General features: G+C 36.5%; 2 protein-coding genes across 2 annotated transcripts in view; both read left to right on the forward strand.

Moving 5' to 3' along the window:
* The window catches only part of DNAH11 (dynein axonemal heavy chain 11), a 65,273-nt gene that overhangs the window by 39,342 nt on the left and 7,846 nt on the right, over positions 1–18,085 (forward strand). Inside the window, 7 exon segments of the mRNA XM_061347730.1 lie at positions 1,591–1,732; positions 2,136–2,284; positions 2,708–2,836; positions 7,417–7,554; positions 11,579–11,672; positions 11,675–11,748; positions 14,502–14,737. Of these exon segments, the coding sequence (XP_061203714.1) occupies positions 1,591–1,732; positions 2,136–2,284; positions 2,708–2,836; positions 7,417–7,554; positions 11,579–11,672; positions 11,675–11,748; positions 14,502–14,737 (962 nt within the window).
* LOC133209241 (uncharacterized) overlaps positions 1–18,085 on the forward strand; it is a 115,528-nt gene that overhangs the window by 30,856 nt on the left and 66,587 nt on the right. The gene's annotated exons all lie outside the window — the stretch shown is intronic.

Raw genomic sequence — 18,085 nt, forward strand, 5'->3', positions numbered from 1 at the left:
TGCTAGCAGGTGAAGTGGATGTGCTGCCTTCCTCTTTCAGGCTTAGGAAAATGTTTTCATTTGCTTGCCATTGCTTGGTTCTGTTCAGTCACTCCGGTAGAGAGGTATCATGGGTTTGCTGGTATCTGTAGGTCCTTGGTAAGTAGAAAGGCTGCCCTTTCGCCTCCCAGTCTCTCCAGATGTGTATCAATGAGGAGCTGAGCCCTGAGAGATGGCTCTGCCCATCCTACTGTTGTATTTTGTAGTTCTTCCAGCTTTCTGTTAAATGCAAGCTAGCACAGCTTTTCAAGTTCTAGAGGGCTTACCCAATACATCTGACCAGCTCCTCTCCCATTGAGGACTCTCCAACCAGTGAGTGAGGCACTGGAATAGGTTGCTCAAGGAGGTTGTGAATGCTCCATCCCTGGCAGTGTTCAAGTCCAGGTTGGACGAGGCCTTGGGTGATATGGTTTAGAGGGAGGTGTCCCTGCCCATGGCACGGGGGTTGGAACTTGATGATCTTAAGGTCCTTTCCAACCATAACCATTCTATGATTCTATGAATGATGCCAGCCAGAGTGATTTACAGATGGAGATGCATATGCCATTGCCTTTCAAGATGGGACCCACACTTTCAAGATGGGACACATGAAGAGCATGGTGTAGGTATATATATGGGTGAAGGGTACTAAACTTACGGAAACAGGAATAAAAAGCTCCTCCGTCTCACTGTGAGGGGAAGTAGATTTGAGAAATACTGTTCTAAGGCTTATCTGCTTATCTGCTTGGTATTATTTCTCCTCCCTTAATAAAAAGTCTTGTCCCATTATTTCTTTGGGCATCAGTAAGCAAAGGATAACTATGCATAAAAATAAAGAGACACAGAACTATAATGCAACTCATGTGACTTTAACTGTTCACCTGGTTGCATCTTTAAAAACTGTAACAGAAGGAGCATTTGTCTCTGGTTGGTTCAAAGTATTTGCTTTAAATTAATTTCAATAACATGGGTCTCAAACAATATAAGAGAAAATAGAAACCAGAGCAGTGTATATGCAGTATTTAATTTTAAAAAAATGTTGTGGCTAAAATGCAAACCAATAAATATTGGGAATTTCATCCTAAAAGCTACATCACAATAGGTGAAGAAATATTTATTAGTAACTTGTCATTTGTAATGTAATGCATATTAAGTTTTAATCTTTGTTATTTCTGCAAGCAGAGTCTGTGTGTGTCCCATGCCATAAATGTAGGAATGGAAAGTGCCCCAACTATTGTAAAAAGATGTTTCGTAAGGTTCTTAATTTCTTACAGAGGCTTGTTACTGTCAATGCTTAGTGCTTGGTCCAAGTGTTAACATCTTGATCACTGTAATATTCTTTTTCTCTGTAATTAGACTTTGTTTAAGCAAGACCTGACAGGAAATGAGCCTGTGAGATAAGCATGAGGTTTGCAGAGCCAGGGAAGAACTGTGATCATTAGAATTTTCACCACATAAAGTAAGTCATAAGTCTTTGAAGAGCTGAGAGTTGTATGCTGGTAATCAGAAAGCTTCTATAGAACAAATCGACTGTGTTGCATAGCTGTACCTGTTCCTTTGATTGTTTTTCAGGTTAATCTTACAGAAGCAAAAGCTTTCACCAATCTACCAATGGCTGTAATTGGTGTTACTGCTGCAGTAACAGTTTTACAGCCATAGAAAGTGCCCAAAGACCAAAGCTGGAAAGCCACAAAAGTCTTTATGGGAAAGGTAATGATCAATGGGACATCATAAAATATGTAAGATGGGAGAGCAAAGGAATAGATAGAAATTAGAGCCAGAGAAAAAGAAACTAAAATGCAGCTTCATTTTCTTTCAATTCGCATTGTTCTTTTCTGTGTGCCACTGGAATGTATTAATTGCAAAACCAGAAGAAAAGCTAAAGGGAAAACATTTCCTAATATTTATCTCATGTCTGCCAAATTCCTCAAGCAAATAATAAAATCTCAAAATGTGTATGTGAGGGTGGATACTTAAGGCTTTTGGGATAAATATTTTTGCTTTGTACTGCATAATATTTCTAAAATAATAAGCTAGTGAAGCATTCCAGTTTTACTTTTGTGATGAAAGTAGGTGTTCGCTTCTGATTCTTGAAAATCGAAAACGGTTGATGGATTGCAACTTCTTACAAGATTTAATCAACTGTGGTAAGGAGCATATTCCTCTGAATTGTCTGAAAGTCAAGGAGCATTACTTGAAGGATCCAGATTTCAACCCAAATTATGTCCATACAAAATCCATTGCAGCAGCTGGTCTCTGTGCCTGGGCATCAATATAGGAAAGTTCAGTGATGAAGAAAGATAAGTAGTTCATCCTAGTATTGTAGCGTGTTGTGATTTAATTGCAAAATAGTAAAAACCTAATCAATTTTAGTTGAAATCTACTCAAACTTAGTTCCTGTCTGATTCCCACCTTTATTCTAAAACTATGAAAGTGATACATATAAATTAATTTTAGTTGGAGAGTAGACCCACTAAGGATGCATTCAGTTCTGCTTAAGATATCCATCTATAAGCTATAAACAAATCTCCTGTAGTGTTTATGTCAGTAATGAAAGAAATCTCCACATGTCTCAGTATTGTGTAGAAAGATGGCTCTAAAGCATGTAATGAGAGACTACTAGTGTTATCTGAAAGTCTTTCATCATTTTTGTTTTTATAATGAATGTGAGACCAGCTTCTTATCTGATGTACTGATATTGTATCTCTTTTTCAATGTGTATTTGGAGCTAGAACCAAAATATTCTACATTGGCCCAAGCAAATGCTGGATTAGCAGCAGCTACAGAAAAACTGGAAATCGTCAGGAAAAAGCTTCTTGTAAGTATTGCTTGATTAATAAGCATTCTTCTCTAATATATTGAACCCACTTAATTTTATTTATTTTATTTTGTTATTTTATTTTTATTGATTTAATTACATCCTAGTGTAAGTATTAAAGATATATTTTCATTGGGGATTATCACTATTTTCCCCACATACCTACTGAAAAACATTCCAGAGTTTGGGTGGTAGCACATGAAGCTGTTAATCAGAAATTACTGGATTTCCTCAAAGGCATCTAGGCTTGTTATAAACAATGGATTAGTAAACTGAAATGCTATTTGATGTCAGTAGGTGGCTGTGATTTTTACAGCGAGTATGAGACAAATGTTTATATGAGTAATGACCCATTGGAATATATTAATAACTGCCAGAAAGGGCTTTGGAAACTCATGCTTATGTGTGATTATCATAAAATTACATCAGATCTTGATTTTTTGAAAGATCTCCAAAGACATACACCCATGTGTGCACACATCCATGCAGAAGTGGAAATTTAGATGAGTCCTTTACTAACAAATGTCTTTTTGAGTTAAGGATTGAACTGAAGACCACATTTGCCACCAAGTGCCTCTTGAAGTTTTGAGAGGGATTATTTGTTGTTTATTAAGAATTCATTTAATGGACACCTGCCAATACAAAGCACTCTTGAAACAGACAAAGACATGCCAGGGTATCTTAGGAGATGGTGGGCGGAAGGAGTTTCTCTGCTGCAATCTAATTACCACTACTTAGCAAAGAAAGCTTCAGCTGGTTTGAAAGATGGCATTAATCAGGTTTAGAAGGCTTTGACTTAGGTTAAGACTTTTTTGTTGGTAATATTTAGATCTGAAATCTCACAATTTAAGAAATCAAGCAATAAATGAAGGCTGAACAAATATGTAATATGGGGATTATTTTCACTTTTTTTTTTTCTTGATTTAACAATTTAAGAGAATGAGCAAAATTCTGTTTTACTGAAACTGAGTTATGCTGTCTTAGAATTTCATTATTTTACCAATTTCATGTTTTTCTTCCTTCTAGTGTAGGTTATTTTCCTTTTCTTGTTCTGAAGGAGATTCAGATTTAATGGGCAAATGAAGATAGCTTTGACCATCTCTTGACCCCCCACCCTAAAGTTCATATAAGCAGCTACAGCGTGGTATCACACTGCAGAAGAATGTCCTTGCCATCTTTAATGCTTGAGACTTTGGTGGATGAGTGTACCTGAACTATGCTCAGATCTGTGTTAATCATGCAGGCAAACTTGAGATGTCTAGAAATGTCTCTCTTAAAAAAATAAAGAAATAAAGAGTAAAGAACTTTGTCTTCTTTCTTCTTACACCTTGCATGCTAGTTCATCTCTGTGAGATGCCCTTATTGAGCAGAACTCCTCATTAGTCCCTCAATTTATGATCCATCACCATTAAAAAGTGGATTGGCTGCCTCATTATCCCTAAGAAATCAAGCCAACCTTCTTTATTAAGCTCCAAGTTATGATTTCATATTTTTCCCTTTGCCAATACATTTATTGTTTTTAATTTGTATATTAACTTTTAATTTCTTTATTGCACACCACCAATTCAAACACCAGACTTGGCAGATGAGGTGTAAATCTTTGATCTTGCAAATCCACTAAGCTTTAGTGGGGGTACACACTCTGATCCTGTTGCATTTTTTCTAGTATACCTGAAGTAGGAGGATTTTGTTCTAAAGGGGAGCTCACTGTTGTTAGTTCTGTAGCTACTCTATAGAAACAAAACAGTTTCAAGCAATTTGCATGCTGTCTTGCTCCTGTTGTCTTGCCTTATCTTTATTTTTTTTTCAAAATGGTCTTTCAAGCTCTGTTCTCCTATTCAATTTTTGCCTCATCTGATTACTTGTAAAACAAGTACTTTTCAAGTTGTTAACCTCTTAAATTTTTATTACTCAATATCTGATTTTTTTAACAGCTTTCTATTCATTAGTTCTTAGTTTACTGAAATGGAGAGACTTTTTTTTATTTTTTTTTATAGACTAGGAAAGAATGTATTTATCTTCCTTACGTAAGGGAAAAGTGACATAAACACATTGTGGGTGGCTTTCTTCTTTTAAGTTCTTTTTGATGAACAAGCACAACAGTTCAGAGTTTTTATTTTTACAAGCAGAAGAAACTTGTGATTCACCCTCACCCACCATTTCAGTGTGTAATTATTGTTGCCTAACTATTCTTGACTATTACAGTATTTCTTAGTCTTTTTCAGAAAGATGAAGAACTGTATCTTCAACAATGATAACAAGTTAGTTCCTCATTCAAGCATCTTTCAACTGTTTTAGAGAAACAGGCATTAACAGAAACAATTTTAAAAATCCCATGTCATCCTAACTGCTCACTTAAAAGAATCTGGAGAAAATGCTGCAGCTTTTTTTACTGCAACCTGTTATATGGCAGGAGTGATAGACACTGAAGAAAATAAAGAGTCTAACAAGGAGTCTAAATTCCAAAGTCTAAGAGGGAATTTGCAGGAGCTCACTGAGGGTGGGTAGCAGCAACTACCGAGTTGAGGTATATTCAGTATGAAAGCCCTGAAAGCAGAGAGAGGTCATGTTGCTGCCTTTGAGCAGAGTGCACACAAGTGTGTTTCATGATCTTGGGTGAAGGTATGGATCATCCTGCAGGAGATCTACTTGCTTTCTGCTATTACTGAAACCATCCTGTCTGCCCAAGAGTAAATTGCTGGACCTTCTTATGCTTGCAGGCTGATATACAAAATGAAAATAACAATTCTGTTCTTGCTTTTTTTCTTTCCCCATTACATTTTTAAATGCTCAGGAATACACAGGACATAGTGTGTTCTAGGATGTTTGTTACTGGTCATTAAGAGCAGCCAATACGGTTTTACCAGGGGGAAGTCATGTTTGACCAACCTTATAGCCTTCTATGAGGAAGTAACTAGGCGGATGGATGATAGTAGAGCAGTAGATGTGGTTTTTCTTGATTTCAGTAGGGCATTTGATACTGTCTCCCACAGCATCCTCATAGATAAGCTAAGGAAGTGTGGGCTTGATGATCAGGTAGTGAGGTGGATCAAGAGCCGGTTGAAGGGAAGAAGGCAGAGAGTAGTGGTCAATGGGGCAGAATCTAGCTGGAGGTCTGTGACTAATGGAGTCCCTCAGAGGTCAGTGCTGGGACCAGTGCTGTTTAATATTTTCATCAATGACCTGGATGAGGGAACTGAGTGTACTCTCAGCAAGTTCGCTGATGACACTAAACTGGGAGGAGTGGCTGACACACCAGAAGGCTGTGTTGCCATTCAGCGAGACCTGGATAGGCTGGAGAGTTGGGCGGGGAGAAACTTGATGAAATTCAACAAGGGCAAGTGTAGAGTCTTGCATCTGGGGAAGAACAACCCCATGTACCAGTACAGGTTGGGGGTTGACCTGCTGGACAGTAGTGAAGGGGAAAGGGACCTGGGGGTCCTGGTGTATAGGAGGATGACCATGAGCCAGCAATGTGCCCTTGTGGCCAAGAAGGCCAATGGCATCATAGGGTGCATTAGAAAGGGTGTGGTTAGTAGGTCAAGAGAGGTTCTTCTCCCCCTCTATTCTGCCTTGGTGAGGCTGCATCTGGAATATTGTGTCCAGTTCTGGGCCCCTCACTTCAAGAAGGACAGGGAACTGCTGGAGAGAGTCCAGCGCAGAGCCACTAAGATGATTAAGGGAGTGGAACATCTCCCTTATGAGGAGAGGCTGAGGGAGCTGCGTCTCTTTAGCTTGGAGGAGACTGAGGGGTAACCTCATCAGTGTTTACAGATATGTAAAGGGTGAGTGTCAGGATGATGGAGCTAGGTTTTTTTCAGTGATGTCCAGTGACAGGACAAGGGGCAATGGGTGTAAAGTGGAGCATAGAAGGTTCCACGTTAACATCAGGAAGAACTTCTTTACTGTGAGAGTGACAGAGCACTGGAACAGGTTGCCCAGGGGGGTTGTTGGAGTCTCCTACGTTGGAGAAATTCAAGGCCCACCTGGATAAGTTCCTGTGTGATGTACTCTAGGTTACCCTGCCTTTGCAGGGGGGTTGGACTAGATGATCTTTTGAGGTCCCTTCCAACCCTTGGGATTCTGTGATTCTGTGAACTTAGCACAAGAATGTTGCACTTTTGACTGGGACCTGCACATATGGTCATTGCGATACAGACCCTTGTCATCAAGCAGAAACACTTCTCCTGCTATTATCTCCAAGCACGTGATCTCCACCATTTAAATGGATATTTGGTAAAGGATTCTAATGGTGATTTTGTTCTAAATTATTGTTAGTTAACATAGCTTTGTTGTGTTGTAGAAAGAACAAGAATTTTGCACAACAAAACTTTCCTCTAAAGTTTATACCCTTCTGACTTAGAGGCACTGTCCGCAATTATTCATCTATTCTAATTAGAATTATTTAAAATATTATTTAAATTAAAAATTAATAAAAGAAGCCCTAAAACCCCAAAACCTAACAAGCCTCTTTCCCTCTCTCCCCCCCCCAAAAAAAAAAAAACAACAAACAAACAAAAACCACCAGAAATCCCAACAAATCTTAAGGTATAATATCTACCAATCCCTTTTCTGAATAGGTTCTGAATAGCAATATGAATGTGCATAAGCTCACATCTTCACTTGAGAAAGTTGCAGAGAAAATCCAATGTCAAGATGATGTGAAACAAACCACCAGAAGTATTGAAGTGGCCAACAGATTAGTAAAGGGATTTGAGGTAAGAAGAATTTGCCTGAATCTTCAGCCTAGTGTGAGTTTTAAAATGTTTGAAATATTTTGTTGGCTATGAGTTTAAACTTAATCTTCTGAGGATTATGTATAGGGAGAATAGGCTGGAAGGTGGCACAAGCAACAGGATAACCCTCATTAGAAAAGAATTAAATAGAAAAAAGAAAAAAAAAACACAACAAATCCACAACAAAAACCCCAAGCCCAACAACAAATAAACCGTATAATAAAATCCCGGGGAGTAAAAGCTAATGCACCACAATTGCATTTCCTAAAAATCGCATATTTCTGAGCAACTGATGTTGACATGATTGCTAGAGAGAAGTCTCGATAACTAAGTCACCACATTTGTACACAACTGTGAACACACTGTGGCAGCCTGGACAGCCTCTAGTTAATGAGAAGAAAGACTGAATAATCCTTTAGGTAAGGATGGTGTCACCCTCTATCTGCCAGCGTTGCACTTTAGATTGCAAGTAAGGGGAAGGCACCAATGATATATTTGCTGCTTGCTTTTGTATTTTTCCTTTTGCAGAAACTATTAATTTTTAAATAAGAATGAAATGTACTTATGTTAAAATGTGCTTATTAGCTTTATTTACAGGCAAACACCATTAAGCTAACAAATTCCTATTTAATGGCCACTAAACATTCAAGTCAGCCTCAGCGTTGCTGTGCAGTCTCTCCTAGGTCTTTACTGAAATCATGCTGTCTCAACTCATCATCCAGAATTTCAACCATTCCTTCTTGACAAATAAGTGTAAATTACAGGAAATGAAAAGTAACAATATTAAAACTACTTTGTGACTTCCCAAGGCAGTTTGAATAAATATTTTAAGTTGGTTTTCAGAAATACCCTGTGACCTTGTTTTCTATGATCAGAGTGTAATTACTTTTGTTTCTGCAAATCTCTCAGCAGAGGCTAGCAACCAAGGTTTAATCAGTTTGGAGGGAATAAGAGTATATAAGTAATAAAAAAACACCAGTGTAATTAAAATAGACCAGGGTTTGATCCCTGATTCTGAAATTAATATGCCCAGAAATGTAAATTATGTAAACCATCTTGCCTTTAGTAGAAAAACAGTGGAGTCAATATTGCTACCTGCATATGAAAACTTTAATTTGCCCAAGACATCTGAGATGGTCACTGTTAGCCTGACTCTGCAAACCTCCAAAGTCTTTTGAAGTGTTGTGGAAGCCAATGACCTTCCATAGGTAGTCTCTGAGTCTTGGATTTGAAGGTTTATACATAGTTAAAAGAAGCTTTTCTCCAAGATTTAATTTTTTTTTAGCGATCTTATTGTCTAAGTTAAGAGGGAAAATATTTAAAAGGATTAATTTAGAACGTCAAGTGTTTTTCTCTGAGAATAAATTCTTTTTGACTAGAACAGGAGAGAGTTAACTTCTGAAAAGCATCAAGACTGATGTTTTTGTCTATATAGCATTGACCTGGAAGCTCAACTATTCAGGCTAATAAATCAGGCAATTTATATTTAATCATTAACTAACTCCCAAGCTGAGCAGCTGTTCAAAATTAGAAATGGGCCACCCCAGGCAGGATGACATTACAGGCAATCTATAATGCATTAGAATAAAATTATAGTGATTTTTAACTGTCTGGAAATTTATTACACTGCATGTTCCAACTCTTAAACCCTTGCTAGCCATTGTCACTAGTAAGTTATGGTGCTGGGTGGTATGGTGAAATTACTAAAGATTTAAACAGACAATCATTCTACGTTTAGTAAATCTTCAAATTTCAAAGATATTTTGGAGAATGAGATGGGTGCTTTTTAGTGTTTATGGCTTACCAGTCAGTGACAAGAGAAAAGAATGGCTAAATCAAACAGCCCTCTTTTAAATTAATGTATTTCTTGTCTCGTTGCCTTCAGTTAATGGTTTAAAGAAAAATACAATGACTTCCATAGGCAAAAACAAATTTCTAAAATACTTCAAAACAAAATGCTACATTACAAAAATTGCTGTTAGACCTTTAGAATAATCCTTTGCTTGTCACTTGTTGGGCATCTCTTATGAACGTAACTGGGGTTTAGGAGGCCTTCACAATCACCAAGTCTTGCATTTACACTGAAACTTTAGATGTTAACTTTTTAAAGCATGGTAGTTTCATCAAAAGTACTTCAAATTTCTTAGTGAATATTTTATATTCCTGTTTTATAACAGGAGAGTTTGAGACTTCTGATATCTGTGTCTGTTTTTACAGGATAGGATGTTTAACTATTACAGTAAATATTTCTGATTTTTCTGAAAAATATAGATGGAAAATACTTCGTGAATATCAAATTTAACAATTTGTTCATTATTTTGGTTTTGTACATATAGAAACTTATGTTTATAATGAATTGTTATTTGAGATGCATTCCATTCAGTGATTTTCACTGATTATGATTACATCATGTAAAGGTCTGAAAACATATGTTTTGTTTACTGACATTGTTCTGAAAAATAAATGTCTGTATGACAGTGGGTAAAAGACAGGGATTATAAGTTGTTCAGCAGTATGTTTTCCTTCTTTCATACTGGCTCTTTTTTTGCTTCAGTCCCTCTGCTCACTGAAGAATAATTTCCTGAGGTTTCCCTGTCAAATGAACAAACTTTTATCCTGAGTATTTATTTCAAACAGTACAAGCAAGGAAGAAGGGTTACAGTGGTCTATTCTAATTTTACATCTAGAATTTCATCAGTTTGAAGGTGACTCTAATGGATGATGAATTTTTACCTTCCTTTCCATGATGAAACTGTTTGAGCATACATGCAGCATATATTCATTCCTTTGCTGGGAATTGTATACACACAACAATCAAAGTATAATGTTCCAAATACTGTTAATTTGGTTTTTACACCATGTCATAAGTTCCGATTGAAACAAAGATGATGATTTGATCCATATCTTAAATATTAGTTTCCTTTATATAAGATGCTTTCAATAACTGGTATTCTTTGGTCACCATTTAACATTTTAAATAGACTGTCTTTAAAACATAACTGGAATAAAATAGCAGCTTTCCATGTAGCTACTAATAAGAAATCATCAATATCTTAGACTGTTCCTGACTAGTCATCCAAAATATCCCAGGGAAAGTGTGGTTAAGATGAACTCTGCCAAGTGCGCAAGGGATTCCAGAAATCAGGGATCTCGGTGGGGAAAAATAATAAATAAACAATTTCTAGAGTTAAACTCTGATATAATCATTGAGGCTAGAAGGAACCTTCTGAGGTCATCTAGTCCACCACTACTGCTCAGACTATGTTGGTTAGACCAGACTGCCCGGGATCATGTTCAGTTAGGTTTTGAATATCACCCAGGTTGGAAATTCCATAACCTCTTTATGCAAACCTGTGTGTTTGACCACCCTCTTCTTTCCTCCTGTCAAAATTCCAAATTATTTTGGTTTTTAATGCAGTAAAACTTCTGTGGCTAGTAGGTAGAACAAGCCAGACAAATAATAAGAAAAAAACCTTGCAACTCTTCTACCTTGTGTTTTCCCTTGGAAAAAAGCATGAAAAAAAAAGAAGTCTTCATATATTTGCTAAGACTGAAACAGGTTTTTATCCTTTACTTTTTTTATTAATTTTTTTTCCTTCTAATATTCTTGTTTCCTTGCCTTTCCTGAATCTTGCTGAAAATGATTGCACTTTGCACAAGGCAGTAGTGTCATACTGTACCTCGCAGTATTATGGCAGATGCTGTCAGTATTGCCATGTGTCTGCCATACTGTATCTGGTTGAGACAAAAGCAGCAATTACTGTAAAAATCAAACAGAGGAAGGAGATAGAATGCTTGATTAAGAGCTCCATTCTATTTTTGCAGCTTCAAAGGTCTCAAATCACCATACCAGAGAGAATGGATTTTTTCCAGCCTTGCGGTTTAGGAAGGGTATCTCTTGCTGACAGTACCTGTCTTATTGTACTCTGTTTTTTAATGTGGAGACCAAACATTCTGTCATTTCCAAGTTGTTCAGGAGATAACATTTTCTAATTTTGCTTTGTAGTCTAAAAACATACATTGGACCCAGTCTGTTGAAACTCTCAAAGCACAAAACAAACCTTTATGTAGTGACGGCTTATTAATAGCAGCATTTGTGTCTTTGCATCCTTCACAAAATAGTATCGCCAAGAACTGATGGAACATTTCTGGTTTCCTTTTCTAAAGTCACGAAAGGTAAAATTTACTGTATAAAATGAGAGTCTCCTATGAAGAGTCTGGTTTTCTAAAATTGCTGCATGCAATAATCTGAAGCACAAAACAGTATTTTAAAGTGGCTTTTTGCAGGTTTTTTTTTCCAGTAGATATATGCATACATGCTTCCCTCAGATTACAGGCACGTATTCAGGGGAATCAGAGACAGAAATTGAGTTCTCTTTGGCAAAAAAAAAAAAAAAAATTCCCTTTCCAATTCTCAGTTCCAAATTCTGTCCCTTCTAACACCTGTGTAACAACAAATGTTATAGTGAAAGGTGTATAGGGAGATCTATTCTGCTTAGCTTTTCAGCTTTAGTAAGAGCATGTATTTACAATAATCCCCATTTCTCTTGTACATGGAGGAAACTGTAATAGCACTCAATAAATTCATAGAGGCTCTAACCCTTGGAGTGGTCTCTGCAAAGCTTTCTCCATTCTTCTTTGTGAAGCTTTGGACTTTACTGTTGCAATTTTTCCTCAGCTCTTCCTAATTGTTTCTTATTTCTCATGTGCCATAAATCATAGCATTATATCACAATTAATGTAGTTTATTCTACTCTTACCTCATTTTAATTCACAAGGCTAAGGCACAGCAGTCCAGCTGATTTGCCTGGGATATTTGAAATACCATTAAAGCCAAATCCAAGCTTTCCAAGGTCAGCATTCAGAACTGCAGGGATATCTTTATGTAGATGTTTATTTTGTGTGAGAGTTTAACAGTCACTTATTTCTGTGGAGCTTTGTTTTGCCTGGAACATCTCCCTGTTCTTTTTCACCAAAATTTTGCCTGCAGATGAAGTTCTTTCTCAAAAACCTCCTTCTACCTTGCAGACTAATGCTGATACGTAAAAAAAATTACACCGATATATTTTTTATTTTCAGTAATGGGACCCTGGAAATAAATGTCATTCTTAGGTCTTTTAAGAATCCTCTGAAATGGATTGAACATTTTTATAAATAAAAAATAATCCATAATGTAACTTTTTACTTTTCAAATGCTTTCATTGAACAGCAGTGATAAAAAATACTTTGTCTAGGCTTTGACTGTTTTGCTGCAAGTGGGGAAGAGTGGAAAAGAGGAGAGAAATGCATTTGCATAGTGATGTTAAAAATAGATATTTATTAATAGTCCTCTTTAGAAGGAACACAAAGTTCTATGTCACGAAGCTTTGTGCAGATATGATAATAATAGATGTATCTATATATTAAAATATTTTTCTTGTACTGTGTGAAAAATGTATTAGAAACCGTCATAATACCCCAATGCTAGTGTTTTCTACAAGGAAATATTTCAGTTCATGGAAATTATTGTATTGCTTGCCTTACAGTCCAGAGATAAATTATATTTTCAGTCTTATGGTGTATTTAGATAAATGTGTTACATATGGAAGGTAAGTATATTGCTTGCTTGTGGAGGGGCTTATATGCCTTTTGGTTTTTTTGTACTTGTATTTTCAGCAAGTTATAAAAAGGTAGGTTTATTTTGGGCACTGTGATTAAAATCAGGGGTTAGACAATTTTAAAGTGGTATACATTTCATAATAATATGTTAACTATATCGTTGGGCCGCAGAAAATGCACTAGAGGTATGGTGTCATTCTTATTGTTAATAATTGTGCAAATTTGGCTCAATTTAAATATATGTAATGATTTTCATTATAAACAACCACCAGGTTTAGATGTTTTGTTTTGTTTCAATGCGCACTTTTAAAATAATTTCCAGTCCACAAACCTGCACGTGGGGTTATGCATGTCTAAGGAAGAGGAAAATTTTGATGGAAGAGTTTTTAAAACACTTCTGAGTAGTATAGAAGGTAGTTCAGGCTAAATACTGATGATGCTGTGGGTTTGTTTGTGGATTTAAAATTCAATCCTGAAATCACAAATAAGAAAGCCTGGAATAACGTCATGAAGGAATTGCTGAGACCTTGGCCTTTGTTTCAGTAATTCGAGGCATCATCCAATGTAGGTCTTTTTATGCTTCCACTAGCCATTTTTCTTTTCCAAATAGGTATTCACTCTCTGTGTGGTGTTAAGCATTTCCCTTCCAACACACACCCATTCAGAAAGCCCTCATTTCAGATGTTCCATTTCTTTTTTATTTCATCTCCTTGTAAGTATTTGTGACAAGTTAGTATCCAACAAGCCTGCTGTCTGACAGCTGCTCTAGTGTACATGGAGATCACAGCCTCCTTCTTAGTGAGCAGGCACTCACATGATAGCATTGCCGCAGTTGGTCCCACTCAGGGAGCTCTGAGGCTGCCTCTGGTCTCAGACATGGTTTTCTCTCTCTGGCTTTTGAGCTTGTTAACACATCACTGAACTACATTAATAAGGTTCCGTGGGAATACTGGTTTTGTAATTTTTGTGTGGATACTGTTTTATGGTTCCAGAAATACCTGCTCAAGAGCATACATGAGCATTGAATCTGCAATATCAGTAACTGTATACACCAAAATTGATAATATATGGTGGGTTTGAAACTTTTAAGTATTTTTTATGATGTAAATGTCTTAAATGAAAACACTTTTTCTTTTATTAAACCTGATAAACCACTTCTCATCACATTTTCTGGTATATCCTTTTGCATCTGAAACTCTACAGGGATCTTCCTTACTTTGCTGCCTAGAAAGCATAGTTTATACCGGCTCCATTATCCTGTGCATTGCACTGAGTCATGTCTTGCTACCTGGTAACCTTGCTGGATGATTATATTCCACTATGATTCAAAGGTTTCTGTTCTTGTGATGAAGGGTCTGGACATGACTGCCACGTTGACAGATGATGCTATGATTGCAGCATTGAGTAACGAGCGGCTGCCCAGTGATAGGATGTGAGCAGAAAACGTCACTATTCTAACAAACTGTAAGTGCTGCCCTCTGATGATAGATCCCCAGCAACAGGGAATTAAATGGATAAAGAATAAATATGGAGCTGACCTTAATGTTGTGCGTCGAGGACAGGATGGGTATGGGCATGCTGAAGAATTGGCTTTCATGTTTTACTGCCCCTAAGTTCCTTGATTTTTGTAAGGGATTGGTGTTTGTTGGAATGCACTTACTTGTACACTTGAAATATTACAACATCACTGCTTATTTATCCATATCAGTATTTCCCATTTAAAATGGTGCTTGAAAGGGGACTTTTTTAATGCTGTTTTCAAGCATTGAGAATAAAATAGAGTGGAAGATGAAATGCTCTTCTTGTGAAGGGCAAATCACTTTTTCAATAAGTAAGGTGCAAAGCCTGATGCTGTTACCTTACTTATGCTGTCCAATTTAGTCAGCAGAACACAGCATATGCATCTTACAGAGGGAAAGATTCAATCCAGTGTATGGCATTCAAGGCAAAAGCCAGTATCGGTTCCTTTCCTGGTAAACAAACATAGTTTTGATCTTCATTGCTATTACTGAATTATATGTAAGTTGGTAGCTCTTGCAGGTAATTAATCTGTTCATATCTTTTTTCATGTTTACTTTTATATAGGGAGCCAAGTAGGTAAGATTTAACTGCTCCATTTCAAAGGGCTATCTAAGTTTATTTTACTGAATTCCAGATGTAATACATGATTACACAGTAAATGGTCAGAGTAATGAACTTATTTTTTAAACAAATGTTAATCATTTAACCTGTCTGCTCCTGTGAACGAGCTCTTTTCTGTTATGCCCTGTACCTCTCTGTGAAGCTATATTGTCTGCTTACTTATCCTTCCACTATTATCTACTCTCAGTGCCTACTGGGACAGAGTTCTCCCAAGTCATTTGGATTTTAACCCTTCAAGAAAGTATTGTTGTTTAGACGAGAATATACCAAAAGCTGTAACACAAGAACAAAAAATGAAAAAAAAAAAATAAGCTAAAAGATATATGTACTCCCTCAACCTCTGTCTGTTAATTCTAATGTCTTCAATGTGGAGCCATATCCTGGTATTTGCTTATAAGAAAAGCTCCAGCAATATATGTTTTTTAATATGAGGACTAGCAAGAGCATAGGTAGAAAGAATTTGAATTCAAAACTGTAACTGTCAAACCCTTAACTACTGGGAAATTATTTGTCAACCATTTTGCATGATTTAACCATGTTCTTTTAGAAAAACTCCTATTATATAAGAGAAATCTTTCTATAACTAGCATTTATCTAATATTTGAGGGAGGTTTTTTATTTTTCATATTAAGTTTTCTGAAGACCATTGAAAGAACTTTGGCTTGTGGAGAGACTATACTAATCAAAAACGTGTGAAATTATTGATCCCATCCTTGCATGGAAGACGTACAGATAAAAAGGGAAAGTAAGTATACTTGAGTAATAAGAATTTTGCCATGACAACCAGATCTACATTTTCTTGATTGCCATATTTTGCTTACTGTGTCATAACGCTTCATGAAGTTTTTTTTAATATGCAGTGGTTGAAAACTGATGATGAGTAGGTATTAAAATGTTAGTATCTGTATCTGATTAGATAACAAAACTCTCTTCCCAGTTCACAAGTTTGGCTTGAATACAATATAGACATGCATGTGAGTTTCTCAACCCAAAGTGAAAATCTTTTTTATTTTACTTCAAAAAAGGAACAAAACAGGGAGTATACATATTACAATTTGGCTCAAAAGAAAATAAATTATTTCATTTCCAAGTTATGCATCTTTAGCAAAAGGAAAGTATTGGAAATGGTTAAATCTAGCCTGATTTAGATTTAACAATATAAGGTTTTCCAGCTTTAATACCAGCTTAAGAAAACTGTGCCTCTACTTTGCAGTTTGTTGCCATAGTTTGTTTCTGGGCCACTCTGAAACACTGAAACCAGATGAATGAACTGGTTTAAAATGCGAACAATACAGGGCAGAAATATCAAGCTAGAGAGGGGGGGGCTCTTTCCATCAGTATTGCTGCCAACATGCCATGCATCAAACCACTCCATTTGACAGCGTTCACAAATCCATTGAGACAGATGTAATTGTGGTGTTATTGTCTTTCTAATTTTACCCAGAAACCTAGTCTGCTAGCATCAAAACTCTTGTGACCTATTTCTCATGCAAGTATTCCACAGACCTGAGTGCAGGGGCTGTTCTGACCTCTCCCTCCCAGTGGAAGGGCTTAGAGCATTGATGCCCATGTGAGCTTCACCTCAGAGGTCTGTAGCTGGGCGTTCATGTGGGAAATTCAGATTTGAATTTGGTAAGGCAAGGCTGAATTAGTGTTTTCCCTGTTCTGACACTGCAGTGGTAGGAGTGGTAGGATTGGTAGATGGTACAAGGGAGAGTAATGTTATGTTCTGACATGTTGTGTGTGATATTGAAGAGTATGATGTTTATTCTGAGAAAAGTCAGAGAATACCACTGAAGTATTTCTGGATGAGTGTCAAATGTTATTCAAAGAGTGTTTAGAGTGCTTGCATAGTTTCAGGTTTTAAAAAGAGAAAATATGAAAGAAAAGTGAAATAAAAATTATATCTATTTTTGGACAGATTACCCAAGTTATCGCTCCCTCTTTCCCCCCCATCCATGCTTCAGGCATTGGTGCCTGCGCAGTAAATCTAAGCAATACACAACAGCTCAAATCTTCTTGCACACATGAAGCTCCTGGAAGATGCACTTTTTCCCTGCACTGTGGCATCTTGAAAAGATTCCTCTTTGTTACATTTTTCTGCAGTGGTATTTGGAGTACTTCAGGGTAAGACCATGTAGATTGCTTTTTAGTATCTGTAGTGAAAAAACTCTACTGAAAATTAAAATTATACTGGTCTAAAAGAGAGATCAGAAGTTGCGCAGGGTAACAGTTCCTTAAGACATGAGAAGGATGTAAATAAATAAAAAGAAGTTGGATTGAAAAGAAGATCACAACAATATAATTTTTCATTTACTTAGCAAAGATTTCCATATAACACAACAGAGCTGTACACACAAACACAAATATATGGAGCTATTCAAATATAGGTTCTTCTGGTGAATATTTTAAGTGGCATTATATGACCTAACATTCTGTGGCTCACTAATGATGAGGCGGGTCTTCTTTATGGGGTACTAATGGTATATATACTCCTTTATCAACAAATAAGCAGAGTTTTTCTTGTTCTGGATTAAATTTTGTTATTTGTTTATTTTACTAGTTGTGTCAGGTACTTTGAATTTTTTTTTGTCCCAATAAAGAAAGACTAGAAAGGTATTTGTGATAGATATTGTGCAGTTCAGCAGTTGAAGTTCATCAATAATTGGAATGTTGCAGAGTATGAAGTAATGAATACTAATTACTCCTTTAATGTCTGACAGCACCATGTAGACCAATACATCAGCTCAGACTTTAATTTGGTTCTAGTAAT

The sequence above is a fragment of the Neopsephotus bourkii genome, unplaced genomic scaffold (assembly GCF_033783945.1).
Source record: "Neopsephotus bourkii isolate Nb327-2 ecotype Australia unplaced genomic scaffold, CSIRO-AGI_Nbou_v1 NB_323, whole genome shotgun sequence".
Lineage (NCBI taxonomy): Eukaryota > Metazoa > Chordata > Aves > Psittaciformes > Psittacidae > Neopsephotus > Neopsephotus bourkii.